Raw genomic sequence first — 16,247 nt, forward strand, 5'->3', positions numbered from 1 at the left:
GCTGGATCGATGGGTGAGGAAAAGGAACGCGGCGTCCGATTGGGTGATTCGGAGGCGGAAGAGGCGGGGGTAAAGGGGGCGGGGCTGTCATTGGTACGGCCGGGATTCCGTCCACAAAGGTGGGCTCGGGAGGAAGAGGAAGGAAGGCCCCGCTGGAGGGGTCCATGGCGGAGAGGTGGGTGTCGCGGGCCGCCTTCCGGCTCTAAGAGGCCGTTGAGACTGGGGGGAGAGCGGGGATGGTAACTGGAATAGCGAAATTATTTATTAATAATGAATGATAATTAAAATAAGTTATTAACAAGATATTCTATCCTAGTAGTAGTAATAGTAGTAGTGCTGTTATTTATTTATTGCCCGCCACTCACCCTTAGGCCACAAGGCGGGTTACAGCGTTAAAACACAATTTAAAAGCAACTTATGGATGGACCCTCGTCCTTACAGTTTTCTTAAAATCTAATGTCTGGACCCACACAATGAGGATTAATATTATTGATATAATACCGATGAAACGCTGTTGATAGCAATGCCATTGTTTATTAAAGCTACGACTGTACTTAAAAAAATTATTTAAAGCAATATATAAAATTTCTTTAAAAATAAGTTTTCTCAAGGTGGCCTCTAGTTAATGGGATATACATTTAAGAAGCAACATCTGCAGCTATTTTCAACTTAAAAACAGGATTTAACTTTAAAGCCTTTTGCACTCCTGTAAAATCTGTGTATCTGAAGAAGTGTGCATGCACACGAAAGCTCATATCAAGAACTAACTTAGTTGGTCTTTAAGGTGCTACTGGAAGGAAAAAATTTTTTGTTTTGACTATGGCAGACCAACACGGCTACCTATCTGTAACTGTAAAAAGTCATATTACTATTTCAGATGGGGAGTAGTTTAAAATCCAGCTTCTAATTTCAGTTAAAAGCAGATTGATATAAAAAGGTTTTTAAAGCTTGCAAGCAAGGAGTGTTACATATGTAAGGCACCTTGTTTGTTTAAGAGGGAACGGTTGTGACACCTGTACCTTCCTCAGGTTGTGAACAGTAAGGGGGCAAGTAATTGCACTCATTGCAGTCTTTTTTTTCTAACTGGAGGAACCTTTTTAAGTGTGAAGGAATTTGAGTGAAATAATTCAGATTGATGAGAGGTATTCTAGCTAAGGGATCTGTAAGGCGCCAGTAGGCCAGCCTTTTCTCAGGTGCAAGCACTGGTTGACTTAATTCATGATTGGAGTCACCTGCTTGCTCAGAGCAGCTGCATCCTGACATTAAAAACTGCATGCTGGCTCAGCTTCTTCCTTTCATTACAAAGCTGTTTTATCCTGTGTGCAACACCTGCAGATCCATTGCTGAAACTCCAAGGTCTATGTAAGATAAAATAAATTCTGCACTGAAAAATAAATGATGTAAGCAGTGCTGTTTTGTTCAATATATGTGTAATTTAGCTCAGCTTCCATTTTCGCATAATGGAGAATAAAATTCTATTGCTACTCATGGAAGTGAGAGGTGAAGGCCACTTTTTTAAAAGGGGGATTAGACAATTCAGTAGAAAACATGAGGTTTGTCAAGAACGACAAGTCATGACTATATACTGCTGCCAAGATTTGTGATGGGTGTGTCTCTCAACGGTTACTGGGGAGCAACAGCAGGAGATAGCATTTGTTCCAATATCCTGCTTATTGACTTTCCAGAGGCATCATCGTGTTGGCCATTGTGGACGATGGGATGCTGGACTAGATATGACTTTAGTCTTATATTGCAAGGCTTTTTAATGCAATTCATATAATATGCATAAAAAAACATGGCATGGAGATGGCTACTATGCAGACCCTGTAAGAGACTAAATGATATCTGTTTTTGACAAACATGTCCTGTTTTGTTGCTGTGTACAGCAAATGGTGGAATTTTACAGGTGATAGCCCTGACTTTTCTGTTAAGAAGGAACTCCTGTTTCTGATTAATGGGGAAAGTGGGAGACTGAATTTAACATTTCAGTCCATAGAACAGAGAGGGAATGTATCAGGTCCTCTACAAAACTTCCCCCAGGACACATTCTCTTTTCCATATCTATTAAAGGCAGCAGATGTCTGGAAAGTTAGCAGCACTGTGGGGTCACTTCTTCCACAATCCGTTTGTGGCAAATGCTCGACATGTCAAGTCCAAGTAGGAGACAGTACCACTTTAGTGCTTGCTATAGGGCATAAGCTGCCTCCTTCCTGCCTTCCCGTAATTCATTGGGCTTTGCCTCTGGTCTTCTGCGGTAGTGGGAAATAGTAGTGGTGCAGCATAGTAGATGTAGGCAGAAATATTGTAGGCATGCTTCTGACTCTAATTTATTTCTCACTGAGATGGTCTACAGACAGTGTATTTGGACTGTGCCATTGCAGGGTGGGAATTTACCTTACTGAATACTTCTGTGTGAAATGTACCTCCCTCTAGAAAACTGTGTGTCAAGGAAATCTAGCCTAGCCTTCTACCTGAAAACTGGTTTCCTATATGCGTGGATTGGGTTAAGGATTATTTGCATGGCAGTGCACTGCATGGCCAGTTCTATGCCAGAGAGTTCAGTGTGTCTCTATATGTAGGGAATAGAAATTGTCCTGCTCCTAACTCTCTTCTCTGCACAGGCTGCTCCACAATGGATGGAGGAGAAGGTAGTGCCGACCTCGTGATTAACAAAAGGTTTGTGTCTGAAGCGGAGATAGAAGAGCGGCGCAAGCGAAGGCAAGAAGAATGGGAGAAGGTTCGGAAACCCGAAGACCCTGAAGGTATTTGACTGTTGATTGGGGAATTGCTGAATAGAGAGGTAGTAGGAGAGCTCAGACTACCGTTACAATACCGATCAATCCCTCAAAGCCTGCTCTACCTGAAACTCCTCCACATGAGAGATTGTTGGAAGTTATCCATCTTCACCTTTTCCTATCTAGCCACAGGTAGCTTATCTGTTGTCGTAGGATATTTTACCTCTAGTGAAATGGGGCCAGAACATCCTAGGGTTCTGGGAGACAAACCTTTTTCAACAGTCCGTAGTACAGTGGTACCTTGGTTCTCAAACACCTTGGTACTCAAACAACTTGGAACCCAAACACTGCAAACCTGGAAGTAAGCATTCTGGTTTGCAAACCTTTTTCGGAAGCCAAACGTGCTCTGTTTTGAGTGTTACACTTCTGATTTGAGTGCCACACTTCCGCTTTGAGTGTTACGCTGAGGTCTGCCTGTTTTTGATATTTTGCGTTTTTGTTTTTGGGACTTTTTTGTTTTGTTTTTGGGACTGTGTGAAACCCAGTTCAACTACTAATTGATTGATTGTGTGACTGTAGTACATTGTTTATTGCTTTCATTATATGGATCAATGGTCTTGTTAGATAGTAAAATTCATGTTAAATTGCTGTTTTAGGGGTTGTTTTTAAAAGTCTGGAATAGATTAATCCATTTTGCATTACTTTCTATGGGAAAGTGTGCCTTAGTTTTTGAATGGACTTCTGGAACGGATTAAGTTTGAGAAGCAAGGTACCGCTGTACAGGGGTACCTTGGGTTAAGAACTTAATTCATTCTGGAGGTTCATTCTTAACCTGAAACTGTTCTTAACCTGAGGTACAATTTTAGCTAATGGGGCCTGCTGCGCTGCCACCACACTTTTCTGTTCTCATCCTGAAGCAAAATTCTTAACACAATGTTCTATTTCTGGGTTAGTGGAGTCTGTCACCTGAAGCTTGTACAAAAACAAATTGCAAGAGCTTCTAAGGACTTAGTGGGACAGAGTAGGATCAAACGGAGACTAAAGACTGTTTAGGCAGGATTCAAACACTCAGTTGTTACTTTTTAGCACAGTAATGATGAGGAATGTGTTGCAATTTTTGAAGCATTTAATATCTTGTTATGTAAATATTAAAGGAACAGCTCTGTGAAGCAGGTCAGCACTATTTTATTAATGCAGCGGGGGTGGTGGAATGGGACATTGAAACTGCTAAGAGCCATTTGCCTGAAGCAGGGATAGGGAGCCATAGGTTGCCTTTCCATCTAGCCTGACCCCTTCTCCAAGTTCCTCCCCTCCTCCTTTGGATGAAGAGATCTGTTGCATTCCTGATTGGCAGAAGCATCAGAGCAATGGGGAGTGGTGGAAGTAGCACGGCTGCCCTCTCTTCTCCACCAATCAGATGGGTAGTATCAGGGAGGGGTGGTTGGGTTTACTTTCCCACTCCCTCATTCCAATGGCAATCTTGGACACTGCGATTTAATTTGAGGGAAAGTGTTGTAGCAATATGAGGCGGACCTTCACTGAGATTGCAGGGAAGGAAGGGGGAGTGGTGTTAGGTGGTGGTGGGTTTAGGTGGTGGTGGGTCCCACCTCCAGTATATGCCCCTTCCTGGCTGCTTTTTGTTTAAGCTTCCATAGCCTAAAGCCACTAAGCGAGTTCATAGCAGATGTGAGATTTGAATCCAGGGTTCTTGCTCTGCTGTTCAGCTTCACAGTCACGTTACTGCAGCAGCTTGCTGGGGTATTAGGGAGCAATGTTTTGGAGGTTCTGTGGTTAGAGCATCTATTTCACAAGCAGAAGGTCCCTGGTTCAACTTCTAGAGGCATTTCCACATAGGACTCACAACAGCCCCTTCTTGAAATCCTGGAGAGCAACAGCCAGTCAGTGTTGACAATACTGAGCTGATGGGCCAATGGTCTGATAGCTTCCTAGGCTTCTGTGCTAATAAGGAGGCAAAATCAGTTGGATATGCTGAGGGGGCAGCCTTGCACAAAGCAATCTCTTGAAAACAGCAGAGCATAAGGGATGGAGAAGTGGCTGCATTTTGCTCCCCCTGTGATTCAGGAAAAGTTCATCAGGGCAAGTTCTTGTTGAGTGTTTGTTCTTGGGGCAACATTTTGATTTGGAGAAGATACATTATTGTTACTCCCATTTGGGTTAAGCTTTTGCATTTATATTGTTGGCCTTGCTATGAATGAGTTGTTTAATCTGCATGCATATTTATACGATGTTTTCCTTACCCTTATGTGTATGATTACAGAAATTTTGTTATGTCTTGTAATTGTTTGTGAGTTACTTTGCTGTATTTTATTGTATAAAGTTTTCTGAAGTTGGAGCCACCTTGAGCATGGCTTACCATGAGAGTCAAACAAACTGTTGATGAAACTATCAGCAAAGTCTGATAAACCTGGCTTGTAAAGAGCCACTTGCCTATTGCGTATAGTCAGAATCCCTTTCAGGTGACAAACAAATGGATCTTCACAGAAGTTGCTTCTCATTTCCTTTTGGTCCAAAAACGGTTAGCGGGTAGCATCAAGGCTAGTAGACCTGGAATGTCTCTGAGATTATTGGCAAGGCTGCCAGAGACTGTACTGGGAGCAAGTTTTATCTCACGTACCTTTCAAAGTGGCCACCTGTACAACTTTTCTTCTCCATCTCCCAGAATGCCCCGAGGAGGTGTACGACCCCCGCTCGCTCTACGAAAGGCTCCAGGAGCAGAAGGACAAGAAGCAGCAGGAGTTTGAGGAGCAGTTCAAGTTCAGTAAGTTCCAGTAAGCATCTTTGTGAATCCTGATACAGGGGAGCCGCACTGAACGGCTTCAGTACTTTTTGTGAAAATCCTGTCCTGAGAAAAGCAGGGCCCTATATCTCTGAGCTCCTTGAAGAATTCTGAGAACATGACAATTTCTGGGGACAAGGAGAAGGAACAGGAGCCTGTCTGCCAAAGTACTGGCAGAAGAGGGGATGTCCTGGTTCCCGTAACATAGCTGAGCCATTGCTAGCATGGCTGCCTATCTCTGCACTTGTCTCTAGAGGCTAGAAGAGACCATGTGTTCCCAGCTCCAGAGTTTGGGGCAGAAAGACCTCCTGTTAAAGCACTGCATTGTCACGTGGATCAGAATAGGAACATGCTGCAGAGGAAGGGCAAGATGGTGCTGGCTTTGCAGCTAAATGGCTTATTCAAGTTTGTTCTCCTGTCGCCTCCTCTTTCAGAAAACATGGTCAGAGGCCTAGACGAAGAGGAGACCAAGTTCCTCGATGAGGTTTCTCGGCAGCAAGCGCTAATAGAGAAGCAGCGGCGAGAAGAGGATCTCAAAGAGCTGAATGAGTACAGAATATCCTTTGCATTGAAGCACTTCCTATTGTAAAGTTGGAAGTAAGAAGGGGCAGGTGGCTTGTTTAGCACTCCAGTGGGGTTTGGAGTGTCGTGGCAATCTGAAGAGCTGGAGCTTAATTTCCACAGCCCATTTCATTTTTTTTACTAGAGCAGTATTCTCGCTTTGCTATGGATGAATTTGAGAACAGAGCTTGTGGGTTTGTTATTCAGGATGTGTTAAACTTCAATAATTTGATCTGGCTGTGAATGAAAACAAGAGGACTCTTAGAGATGTGGCAACAGGTTGGTGACTAGCACCAGGGCCCCCACAACATTTGTTTTGGTGGCCTGCCATTATTTGGGGTCACCTGACCCCTCCACATCCCTTTTGTGAGTTTATTCACAGATCAGAAAGGAATCTTTTTGTGCTTGGCATACAGGGAATGGGTAAGCATTGCTGGTGACCAGATTTGTAGACTTTTGGAACAGAATTTTTCATCTGGGCTTGAAGCTCTTGCGGCTCTGGTAGCTGGGCCGATTCTTCTAAGTGTGGATACCAGGGGTGGGCAGCCAGGTGCTAGGGACTACAACTCCCATCATCCCTTGCCACTGGCTGTGCTGGCTTGGGCTGATAGCCTGGGAGGCTCTAGGCCTTGCTGATCTGTGTGTTGCCCTGTCCATAGTACTTTTCCTAGGCTCTGCTCCAGAGCCTTCCCTCACACCACCCCTTTCTTCCATATCTTTCCCAGCACTCCCCTCCACATTTGAACCCATCAGTTTCTTCACTGAGCTTCTCTGGTCTTGACCTGGGAACCATCTCAGAAACTCAAATGTTGACTGCACTACCTTATGCGGAGTGAAGCCAGTGACCCACCTAGCTCAGTATTCCCCACACTGGCAGGCAGGGGCTTTCCAAGGCCTCAGCTGCAGGTCCTTCCCCAGCCCCACCTGGAGATGCTGGAAATTGAACCTTTCATATTGTGTGCTGCTAAGCATGAACTACCAGTTTGTAACTTTTACTGAGTTCTTTAATGGGTAAGGTTGGTCAGAGTGACTCATTCTGTGCTTGAATGGTGTGAAATTCACCCCAAGCCCTGTTGGAATAGGGTGGGGTTTGTGTGAGTGTTAACGCTCACCCACCCACCCACCTAATATTTCAAGAGGCATGTTTGGTATTTGAGGCTCTCCACCAGATGGTGCCAGAGAGCTTCCTTCAGCAGTACTGTTGAGCATCTCAAAAAAACAACAAAGCCAGTAATATACATATTTTTAAAAATATAGATAGCATTAGCTTGTTTGGAGGGAGATTATTATCTGCACTTTAAAAAAGCATGCATTTTAAATGGAAAGTTGTATCCAACAAAGTTCTGCTGTGAGTAAACATTGAAACTGGGAAGTGCAAGTTCTTAAAGTCCATTAACTTCAGTGGGTCTACTCTGAGTAGGACTCGGATTGGATGCATTGGATGTCACATCTAGCGTGGCCCTATGTAAATGCGGGGAAGGTGCTTCAGGAATGTAGTTAGATTTTTATCTGGGCAGCTGAATGATGCCAATTACTATAAAATCCACTGGTGCTTAATTTATTTGATAACTGATTTTATTTGAGTAAATAATTACTCAAATAATTCAAATGATTGATTCACTGGTGTTCCTGATGGAAAGGCTTAGAGTCCTGATGGAAAACAAATCCACAAAGATTAGTTTCCTTCTCCTCCTGTGCAGGTTTTAATAAGTGTACACACACTGCCTCTTCTATGGTATTGGGGTTACTGGTACCCCTGCAGCCTGGCAGGACTGGGACTACAGGCGCCAATGTAAGGGCGAGTTTGGCTGCTCTGGATTTCCTGCACACCCATCAGTCCTCAGATTCCACTTGATCCTTAACCTTTGAGTCCACAGCACTTTGTCAAAGGTGGGGGTCAGTGCTGACCTGAAGAAGGAAGCAGACAAGAAACTGTCGGCGAAATCAGCAGAAAACAAAAGCAAGTTCTCACAGGCAAAGCTGTTGGCTGGAGCTGTGAAACATCGGAGGTAAGTTCCCAGATGAATGAAGGGCCCTTGTGGATGGAAAGTAAACAAGCTAAACCTTTGAGGCTTAAAATTGACCATCACAATGTGGGGTGTGAAGTGGGGTAGATTCTGGAGTTTAAAATCTCCCAGGCAGAAATATACCAGGCTTTCCCATCTGAATAGGAGATGTAAAGCCCATTGTTATTTTTTAAATTTACTGTATTTACTCGAATCTAATGCTCACCTTTTTTGGCCAATTTACATTGCGAAAATAAAGGTGTGCATAAGATTCTATGGCACATTTACATTTGCCAGCAAATGGTTGCAGGGTTTTGAAAATTGTGGTGTGCTTTAGATTCAATGGCGCATTAGATTCGAGTAAATATGATATTAGTGCTTTTTTGCCATGGCAACTCAGTGACCTACAGAACAACTTGCAGTGCCCCCCCCCCCCCCGTGGTTCCAGTCCTCTTTTTTGACTTTGCATTGTTTCCTTTCAGTTCAGAAGGTGCCAACAGCGTGAAAAGACTGAAACTCGATCCGGATCCTGACCATGACAAGACTCCAGGTAGGTGTGTTTGCATGGTGGGTTACGCTAGGCCTCGTATCGCCTGCTGTGCATTGGTCATGTTGCCTTCATGAACAGCTGATCAGTCGATGGGGGGGGGGAGTGAAGGAGGGGTGCATCCTGTTGCAGAATATTGGGCAAAACCCATGAGGCGGCTTTCCTGGGGAAAAGCGATTTTGCAGTGAACCTGACGAGCCTGCTGGATCAGGCCAGTGGCCCATCCTGTTCAGCATCCCATTCTCACAGTGGCCAACCAGATGCTTGTTGGAAACCCGCAAGCAGGACGGGCACAAGAGCCCTGTCCCCTGCATAAATTCCTTGTAGCTGGTATTGAGAAGCATTGCCGCCTCTGACTGTGGAGTACATATCATTTGTATTCTCAAAACAATGGTGGTGTCATGAGCTGATAATTCAGTGACCTCTGTCCTAGAGCAATGGTCTTAGCCTGACAGTTTCAGGCTTGCAAGTGGATTGTGTCTGGACACCTCATGGGTAGCAGATGTAGCACCAATCCCCTCCCCACCAAAAAAGGCTTCTGGATTCCTTCAAGGAGGAGAAAAGCAAAGATCTGTTGAAGAAAGGGTTCGGTGGGAGATATATGAAAGCTCAGCCCCATGTTGTGAGGGCTTGGGTTAAAGGGCATATATCTTCATGGGGCTATGACAAATTCATGGAGGATAAGGCTCTCAGTGGCTGCTGGTCATGATGGCTGGGAATCATCTCCACTATCTGGGACACTCACTTCCTCTGAACCCCAGTTGTGGGGGAATACAAGCAGGGTAATGAAACTGCACCACTGTCCCGCTTGCTGGCTTCCCATCCGCAGCTGGGTAGTAGCTATGGGAACAGGATGTTGGATTAACAGGGACTTTGGTCTGACCAGCAGGGCTCTTCTGTTCTGATGGGGGTCCTTGGTCTGTAATGTTTGAAGGTAACCAAATGAAAGTAATGAAACAGATCTGTAGCTGAAAGGCCAGCAGCATCAGCTTTGCTCACCGAGGCTGTATTCACATGGCGGTTTATTCTGCTTCCCTGTTAGTTTCATTGTGAAAGTGAGTGCCATAATTTAACTATACACTGTGAATAAGTGCTTTTTAAAATCTCTCCTGAAAACCTTTCCTCTGGCCACACTTTCCATGCCATGCATAACTTTATAAACTTCTATCATGCCACCTCTTACCTTTCTTCTAAACTAAGAAGTTCCAAAAGCCTTTCCCCATAGTGGAATCTCTACATCCCTGTGGTCGTTTTGGTTGCCCTTTTCTGAACCTTTTGAGGTGAGGCGACCAGAACCATACACAGTATTCCAAATGTGGTCACTCCATGGATTTGTATTGGCAGCTTTATTTTCCAATCTTCCTCTCCCAACCCCCCTCCACGGCTCTCTTCCAGAAAAGCCGCCCTGTGTTCCTCTGAGCAGCGGCTCCGTGAGCGGCTCTGCCCTCCACTGTCCCTCGGCTGCCGTCTGCATTGGGATCCTGCCGGGCCTCGGGGCCTACTCTGGGAGCAGCGACTCAGAGTCCAGCTCGGACAGCGAAGGAACCATCAACTCCACCGGGAAGATCGTCTCCTCCGTGTTTCGGGGAAGCAACTTCTTTGATGCTCCGCTGTAGGCGTCTCCCCAGCCCCTTAGAAGCATGGGTAGGGATGCTCGTCATTTCTCTGTTTCCATCTCAACCATCCCCTAGACTCGCAACTTCTGTTCTCCTGTCTCCTTTATTTTCCAGAGAATACCAAAATAATGTACTGAATCAGTCTTTGTGTGTGTCTCTCTTCATATCCCCTGTCCTCCTCTCTGCTCTAAGACTTGTGTTCAGTTTGGGAGGGAGTACAGATTGGGGGAGACACACATCTTCAATATCCAGAAAAGCATCCACTGTACCGACAGCAACAAAAGACTTGAGGCTTCTGAGGTTTACAGATGAGGACAGGAAATTCCTTGTATTTTTAAAAAGATTCCATGAATGAATAGATTGTTTGCTGGGGGTGTTCCAAGTTGGTTTTACAAAGAAGTGTTTTTAGGGTGTAGCTGTCTGGCAGGTGCTGACATATGGGGTTGGCTGGCTCTTGCTCTTTACTTTTTAAGTATTGGTTTTGTTGTGGGGAGAGTGCAAAATCGAGCAGATGGTAATGTGGATTGTCATGACACTGTAACGACGTTTTAGTGTTGCATCTGATTAAAGAACTCCTCAATGCATTATTATTTTTACCTTGGAGCTTGCCATCTCTATTCACTTCTTATGCCTTACTTAGCTGTTTTCTCTTCAATGGAGGCTCCTGACCAAATTCCTTGTCAGGCAGTATGTGTGTGGGCATCTCTTCAGGTCAGCGTTTGTCAACCTAGTGCCCTCCATATGCTTTTCAACCACAGCTCACATCAGTGTTGGCTTGGGCTGATGGGAGTTGTAAGCCAGGACATCAGGTTGGCAAAAGCACTTGAGCAAACTTGGAAGCTTGACTGTACTTAATCTTCTGCAAATTGCATGTATTTTATGGGATACTGCAGGGTGTCAGCAACTTGAACCTAAGCCATCATTCAAGGAAATGATGGGAGAATAGAATTAAAAGCTGCTACCTGCCAATGCTGTGTGCTTGGGCTTAGAAGCCTGACTCCATCACACTTTATTTTCCCCAGTACTTTTTCCTCACTGTTGCTATGAGCAGTTAAGAAAGTGAAGATTCTTCCTAAACACAGGATTATATAATATGGGAAGCTTGTGCTGTGGCAAATTTGAGATTTGGATATTGTGTATTTTTGTTATACACCACTTAAAATGACAGAGAGCAGAATGGTGTAGAGCCAGAGAGAAAGTGGAGGAGGAAGCAAGCAGCAAAGCCCAGGAATGGTGTGGGATGAAGCAGAAGTTGCTTCCAGGAAGCAGGGAGGTTTGGGAGACAGGTTTGAAAAAATTAAGTGTGTGTATGTATATGCCTGTGTGTGCTATGCACATACTGGCCACACTTGCCACTAGCATACACACACAAGGACTGGCCAAGAGGTTATGGTCCTCGAGTTTGCCATCCCTGTTCTAGGCCACTGGCTACAGGTTCCTATTGCTGTCTCACCTGTCAAACCTGAGTTGCAGAGCTCCAAACCGACCACACCAGGGTTTCATGAAGCTGCAAAGAGTCCATGGTTGTTTATTAACCTGAGTATAACAAATATAACATGTACACAGTATAAAAATGAACATTGAGCATGAGAAGTATGACACATCCATGAACTGTCCACATTTCTTTGGGCAATGGGATATCAAGAACTTCACGGCTTGGAAAGTTCTGGGCGTAAAAATTTTCCTCTCATTCCACAAAAAAATAAAATCATACAAAGTACATTCAAATACTTAAAAGTTGATTCTCAGGGCTGGGAAGGGAAAATGTCCTGCATTGACAACAGTTTCCTTGGCCCAGGAATCTCAGGCCTGGTGGCTTCCCATGTTGCACTTTTGGGGTGGTCAGGGCTCTTTGTTGCGTCTCTTAAATTAAATCATCTTAAATCAAAAAGTACAAATTGTTTGAAACCACAAAAGACATGCAACCGTCTGCCATCGACACGTTTGGGGCACATGCAGGCAAAGAACAGTTTGTAGGCTGGGCCTTAGGCAGGTTCTGAGTTGATGGGCGGCAAGTTCTGGTGCTTGAAATACTGTACCACTTGTTGCGGCAGCTCCGCCAGGACAGCTTTGGCCAGGGTTTCCTTCGGTGCCTGAAAGAAGAAAGCCAGTGCAGTTCAAGTTTCTCCACCATGAAATAAAATAAATACTGTATTTTTCGCTCCACAAGGCACACCGGACCATAAGGCACCCAAGCTTTTTGGGGGTGGGGGGGAATCAAGAAAAAAAATCTTATTCCCCCCCCCAAGAGCAAAGAAGCCAAGACAGCGAGCAGGATCCATCCCGCTCGCTGTCTTGGCTTCCTCTTTAGCCGCGCGCAACCTCTCCAGCCAGGAGAGGCTGTGCGCGGCTTCATATTTAGCCGCGGGACTGGGGCGGGGGAAGCCCGAGCTTCTCCAGCCCCCAGAACAGGTCTGGGAGCGGCGGCAAGGTTGTGAAGCCTTTGGAGCGCAGCGCAAGTTCCCGCTGTGCTCCAAAGGCTTCAGGGATAGCCGCCTGAAGCCAGGAGAGTCTTGCTCCCTCTGCACTTTGGAGGCTTCGTGTTCTATCGCTGAAGCCAAGAAGCCTGCATTCGCTCCATAGGACGCACACACATTTCCCCTTAATTTTTTGGAGGGGAAAAAGTGCGTCCTATAGAGCGAAAAATACGGTAAGTAGATAGTTTCAGGCTTTTCACTGAAGCCACTTCACACATTCAGCCGCTGCCGCGATATCAAAGCAACGTATAACTATGCCTGTCTTCTGTATCCTGAAGGCATCCACCACGGAGTCGTGGTCAGTGGAGTTGGTAGGGTTAGGCCAGCCTTCCAGATGTTTTGGACCACAATTCCCATCAACCCTGGCCGATATGGGAGTTGCAGTCCAAAACATCGGTCTGACTGAGCAGAAAGCAGCTTCATATATCCGTTTAGTGACCCTAAGACAGGCATTATGTCTCAGTGGTGATTCAAGAACAGAAGACAAGCTTTTCTGGACTGAAACAAACGTTAACCTAAGCCAGCATCCCAAAAAGTCCACAGCTTATGGTGAAGGGCGGGTAACAAATAAATAAAAATAATAGCACTTAGGGCTGGCAAAGCCTTTCACACTCACACTACGGAATTCCCGGAAGGGCACAAACTGGACGATGTCACGCACAGCCTCCTCTCCCGTGTAAGACCGGACCACGCGGCTGTCTCCATCCAGGAACTCCATGGCTGCGAAGTCCGCGTTCCCCACTCCCACGATGATGATGGACATGGGCAGCTTGGAGGCTTGCACAACGGCATGCCGCGTCTCGTCCATGTCACTGATGACGCCGTCGGTGATGATCAAGAGGATGAAGTATTGCTGAAGAAGCAGGGCGAAAAATCTAAAAGTCAGATAAGTTCCAGGGTATGGGGACATGGGTAGAGTGTGGGCAGTTTGAGATGATGAGCCAGGGGATGGGACAGTCCTGCTCAGCTGCAAGGAGGGAGGGGCACCTGGCCTGACACTGAAACATTGGTGTCAGTAAGGCCAAAAAAAATGTGTGTTGTGGTGATTCAGTGGGTTGGCGGGGGAAGATGGAGATGGCTCACATCCAAAGGGCACCCTGCTCCCTCCCCAAACCAGGAGAAACTAGATTGGGGAATGTGACTGGCTCTAGTTTAGGCTTCCTCATAGAATATCTATTCTCTTCTAGCATGTTATCTATTAAAATTTTCTGATGATTAGTGCCAAAGGACAGACACAACTGACACCTGATTAGCACTCCTTGGTCCTTGGTGAAACCTGCAGGATGGTCCCTTGTCCTCAGACAAGGTGCAGGACAACATTGCCTTAGGAAATATTTTAATACAGGAGGGCGTCTCAACCGAATAGCGCAGGAGAAGGAGAAGATTGTGCTAAGCCCCCATTGGAGTTCTCAACATTTTCCTAAAAGAGGGCCTATCTACATTAAGAAATAATATCAATGGAAACTTTTTCTGGGGTGTGAGGGTTTGCAGGGCGATTTTCATCAGGACCACAGCAGGGGATGGAAGGGGTAGGCGTTTGAGGTTACTGGACTACAATTTCCATTATCCTGACCATTGTCCACACTGGCTGGGGATGATGGGGGTTAAAATCCAACACCATCCAGAGAGTAGCACCAGATTGGCTACCCCTACCAAATGTTCCTGGTATATGAGGGCAGTTGGGGTACATCTCTTCCCGTGAATTTCCAACCAACACACTGGAGTTATAAAATTAATCCTTCTCCTGTTCTGCAGCTCAAACTGTGGAACCAAAATAGCAACACAAACATTCTCTCCGAAGCACACATTTATTTCTGCAAGCCTTTAATGGCGGGTGATCCCATCCATGAGCTTTCAGAGCAGAGTGAGCTAGCAGTGCATTGGACGTCATCCAGGGGCTCAATTCTGCAGTAGCATTATCATGTACTTGCAGGATCTAATGCAGTGGTTCCCAAAGTGGGCAGTACCAGTCGGTAGAGCATGAGACACTTAATCTCAGGGTTGTGGGTTCAAGCCCCATGTTGGGCAAAAGATTCCTGCATTGCAGGGGATTGGACTAGATGATTCTCCTGGTCCCTTCCAATTCTATGATCCAGGGTAAAAAGGTAAAGGTATGCTCTATGACCCCCCTGGGGGCAGTGGGATTACCTAAGGGGGTGCTAGGAGACAGTGGGGGTGGCAAGGGGCACTAGAGGTATAAATGACTCAGCCTTCAAAAAGCTGGTATCAATCAAGTTCATCAGTTAATTAACTGAAATAGTTTTAACTGGATTTTAAATAAAGGTGCAATTGATTGTTACTGTTTTAAGTTTTATTGTGTTATTTTCTTCCGTAGTGGGTCCTGCAAACCGCTAAATGCTTTCTATAGGGTAGGAGGCACTGGGGACGGGTTAATGGAACCAAGAATGTGGTGGCCTGAAAAGTTTGGGAACCACTGATCTAATAGTTCTCCTCCTTGCAGCCTCTGCCCTCGTGCAGATCCAGCAGTGCCCCCACCAAACACACTTTATCCAAAGACAAATGGCAAAGGTGCCTGAACTCACAGTCGCAGACTGTTGCTGGGTGGCCTGGGCTGCAAACCGAGCCACGTGGTTGATGATGGGGGAGAAGTTAGTTGGTCCATAGAAGCGTATGTGAGGCAGGCAGGTGGAGTAGGCTTGGACGATGCCTTCTACACCTTTAGAGCAAAGTAAGAGAACGGGTGGTCAGGCCCCCAAATGCACACAAATCCAGGTGTGAGCCCCAACTCCTGTCCCAAAGTTTTGATTTAGCAACCTTTGTGTTCCTGAAATAGCCTTGCAGCACAATCCCATAATGCATAAGTCTACTCAGAAGAAAGTCCAGTTGGGACTCATCTCCAGGTAAGTGCATAGAGGATCCTGGCCTAAAACTCACCCAAATGATGAAGACTTCTCTAATTGGGGGGTAGCTCTAAATATTGGTAATTAATTAATGACTTGAGACAGTCTCATCCTCATTGTTGGGTGGCGGTGGGAAATAATCTTATAAAAGAAGCAACCTTTTCAAGCTTCTTGTCAAGCTGTTTGCAGGGGGCCTCCTGCTCGGCTCCATCTGGAAGTGTGTGGGGTTTTCTGTCCCTGCATCCCAGCTATTTATTCCTCGCCCCGTTAACTCCGGTGACCCTTTAACCTATCACTCAAGCAACGTGTACAAACACCTACTAATGCTCCCAGGCTGCTTCATGTCTCTGTGAGAGGTGGAGGCTGCTTTGGTTGCATTTCCCAGAGGATTCACAGAAGACTCCCAACAAGTGCTGCTAACTAGAACAAAACCTCTATGCTCAGAGGCGGATAAGCTCAGAGGCAACATCTGCCAAGAGGCATCTGGCTAGTTGGTATTGGAAGCAGGAGGCTTCACACTAATCCAAAAAGGCAATTGGAACTAGAGAGGAAGGAATCTGTCGATTTCCCTTTCTCATTTTTCTAGTCTGCAGTGATTTATTCCCAGTGAAAATGTGTCAATATCTAACAAGGATTTCTCCTAATAT

General features: G+C 45.6%; 2 protein-coding genes across 2 annotated transcripts in view; one reads left to right on the forward strand and one right to left on the reverse strand.

Annotated features, from left to right (window-relative positions):
* The first annotated feature begins 46 nt into the window (after positions 1–46).
* PSME3IP1 (proteasome activator subunit 3 interacting protein 1) lies at positions 47–10,846 on the forward strand. The gene is made up of 7 exons (XM_083751560.1): positions 47–175; positions 2,622–2,762; positions 5,416–5,514; positions 5,967–6,117; positions 7,971–8,102; positions 8,582–8,649; positions 10,042–10,846. The coding sequence occupies exons 2-7, from the start codon at positions 2,633–2,635 to the stop codon at positions 10,260–10,262; spliced, it is 801 nt and encodes a 266-aa protein (XP_083607686.1). The 5' UTR covers positions 47–175; positions 2,622–2,632; the 3' UTR covers positions 10,263–10,846.
* Positions 10,847–11,774: 928 nt separating this feature from the next.
* CPNE2 (copine 2) overlaps positions 11,775–16,247 on the reverse strand; it is an 84,330-nt gene continuing 79,857 nt past the window's right edge. The window contains exons 14-16 of the mRNA XM_083751457.1: positions 15,283–15,416; positions 13,356–13,592; positions 11,775–12,355 (exon numbers count right to left, since the gene is read on the reverse strand). Of these exons, the coding sequence (XP_083607583.1) occupies positions 12,248–12,355; positions 13,356–13,592; positions 15,283–15,416 (479 nt within the window). The 3' untranslated portion in view covers positions 11,775–12,247. The remainder of the gene's footprint in view (positions 12,356–13,355; positions 13,593–15,282; positions 15,417–16,247) is intronic.

This window comes from Podarcis gaigeae, assembly GCF_964106915.1.
Source record: "Podarcis gaigeae genome assembly, chromosome: 8".
NCBI classification, from domain to species: Eukaryota; Metazoa; Chordata; class Lepidosauria; order Squamata; family Lacertidae; genus Podarcis; species Podarcis gaigeae.

Bases quoted from the DNA above. Each gene is read 5' to 3' on its own strand.
- PSME3IP1 (XM_083751560.1), top strand. From the start codon at position 2,633: ATGGATGGAGGAGAAGGTAGTGCCGACCTCGTGATTAACAAAAGGTTT. The intron at 5,515-5,966 runs GTAAGTTCCAGT...CTCCTCTTTCAG, and splicing joins TGAGGAGCAGTTCAAGTTCA to AAAACATGGTCAGAGGCCTA. The intron at 8,650-10,041 runs GTAGGTGTGTTT...GCTCTCTTCCAG, and splicing joins TGACCATGACAAGACTCCAG to AAAAGCCGCCCTGTGTTCCT.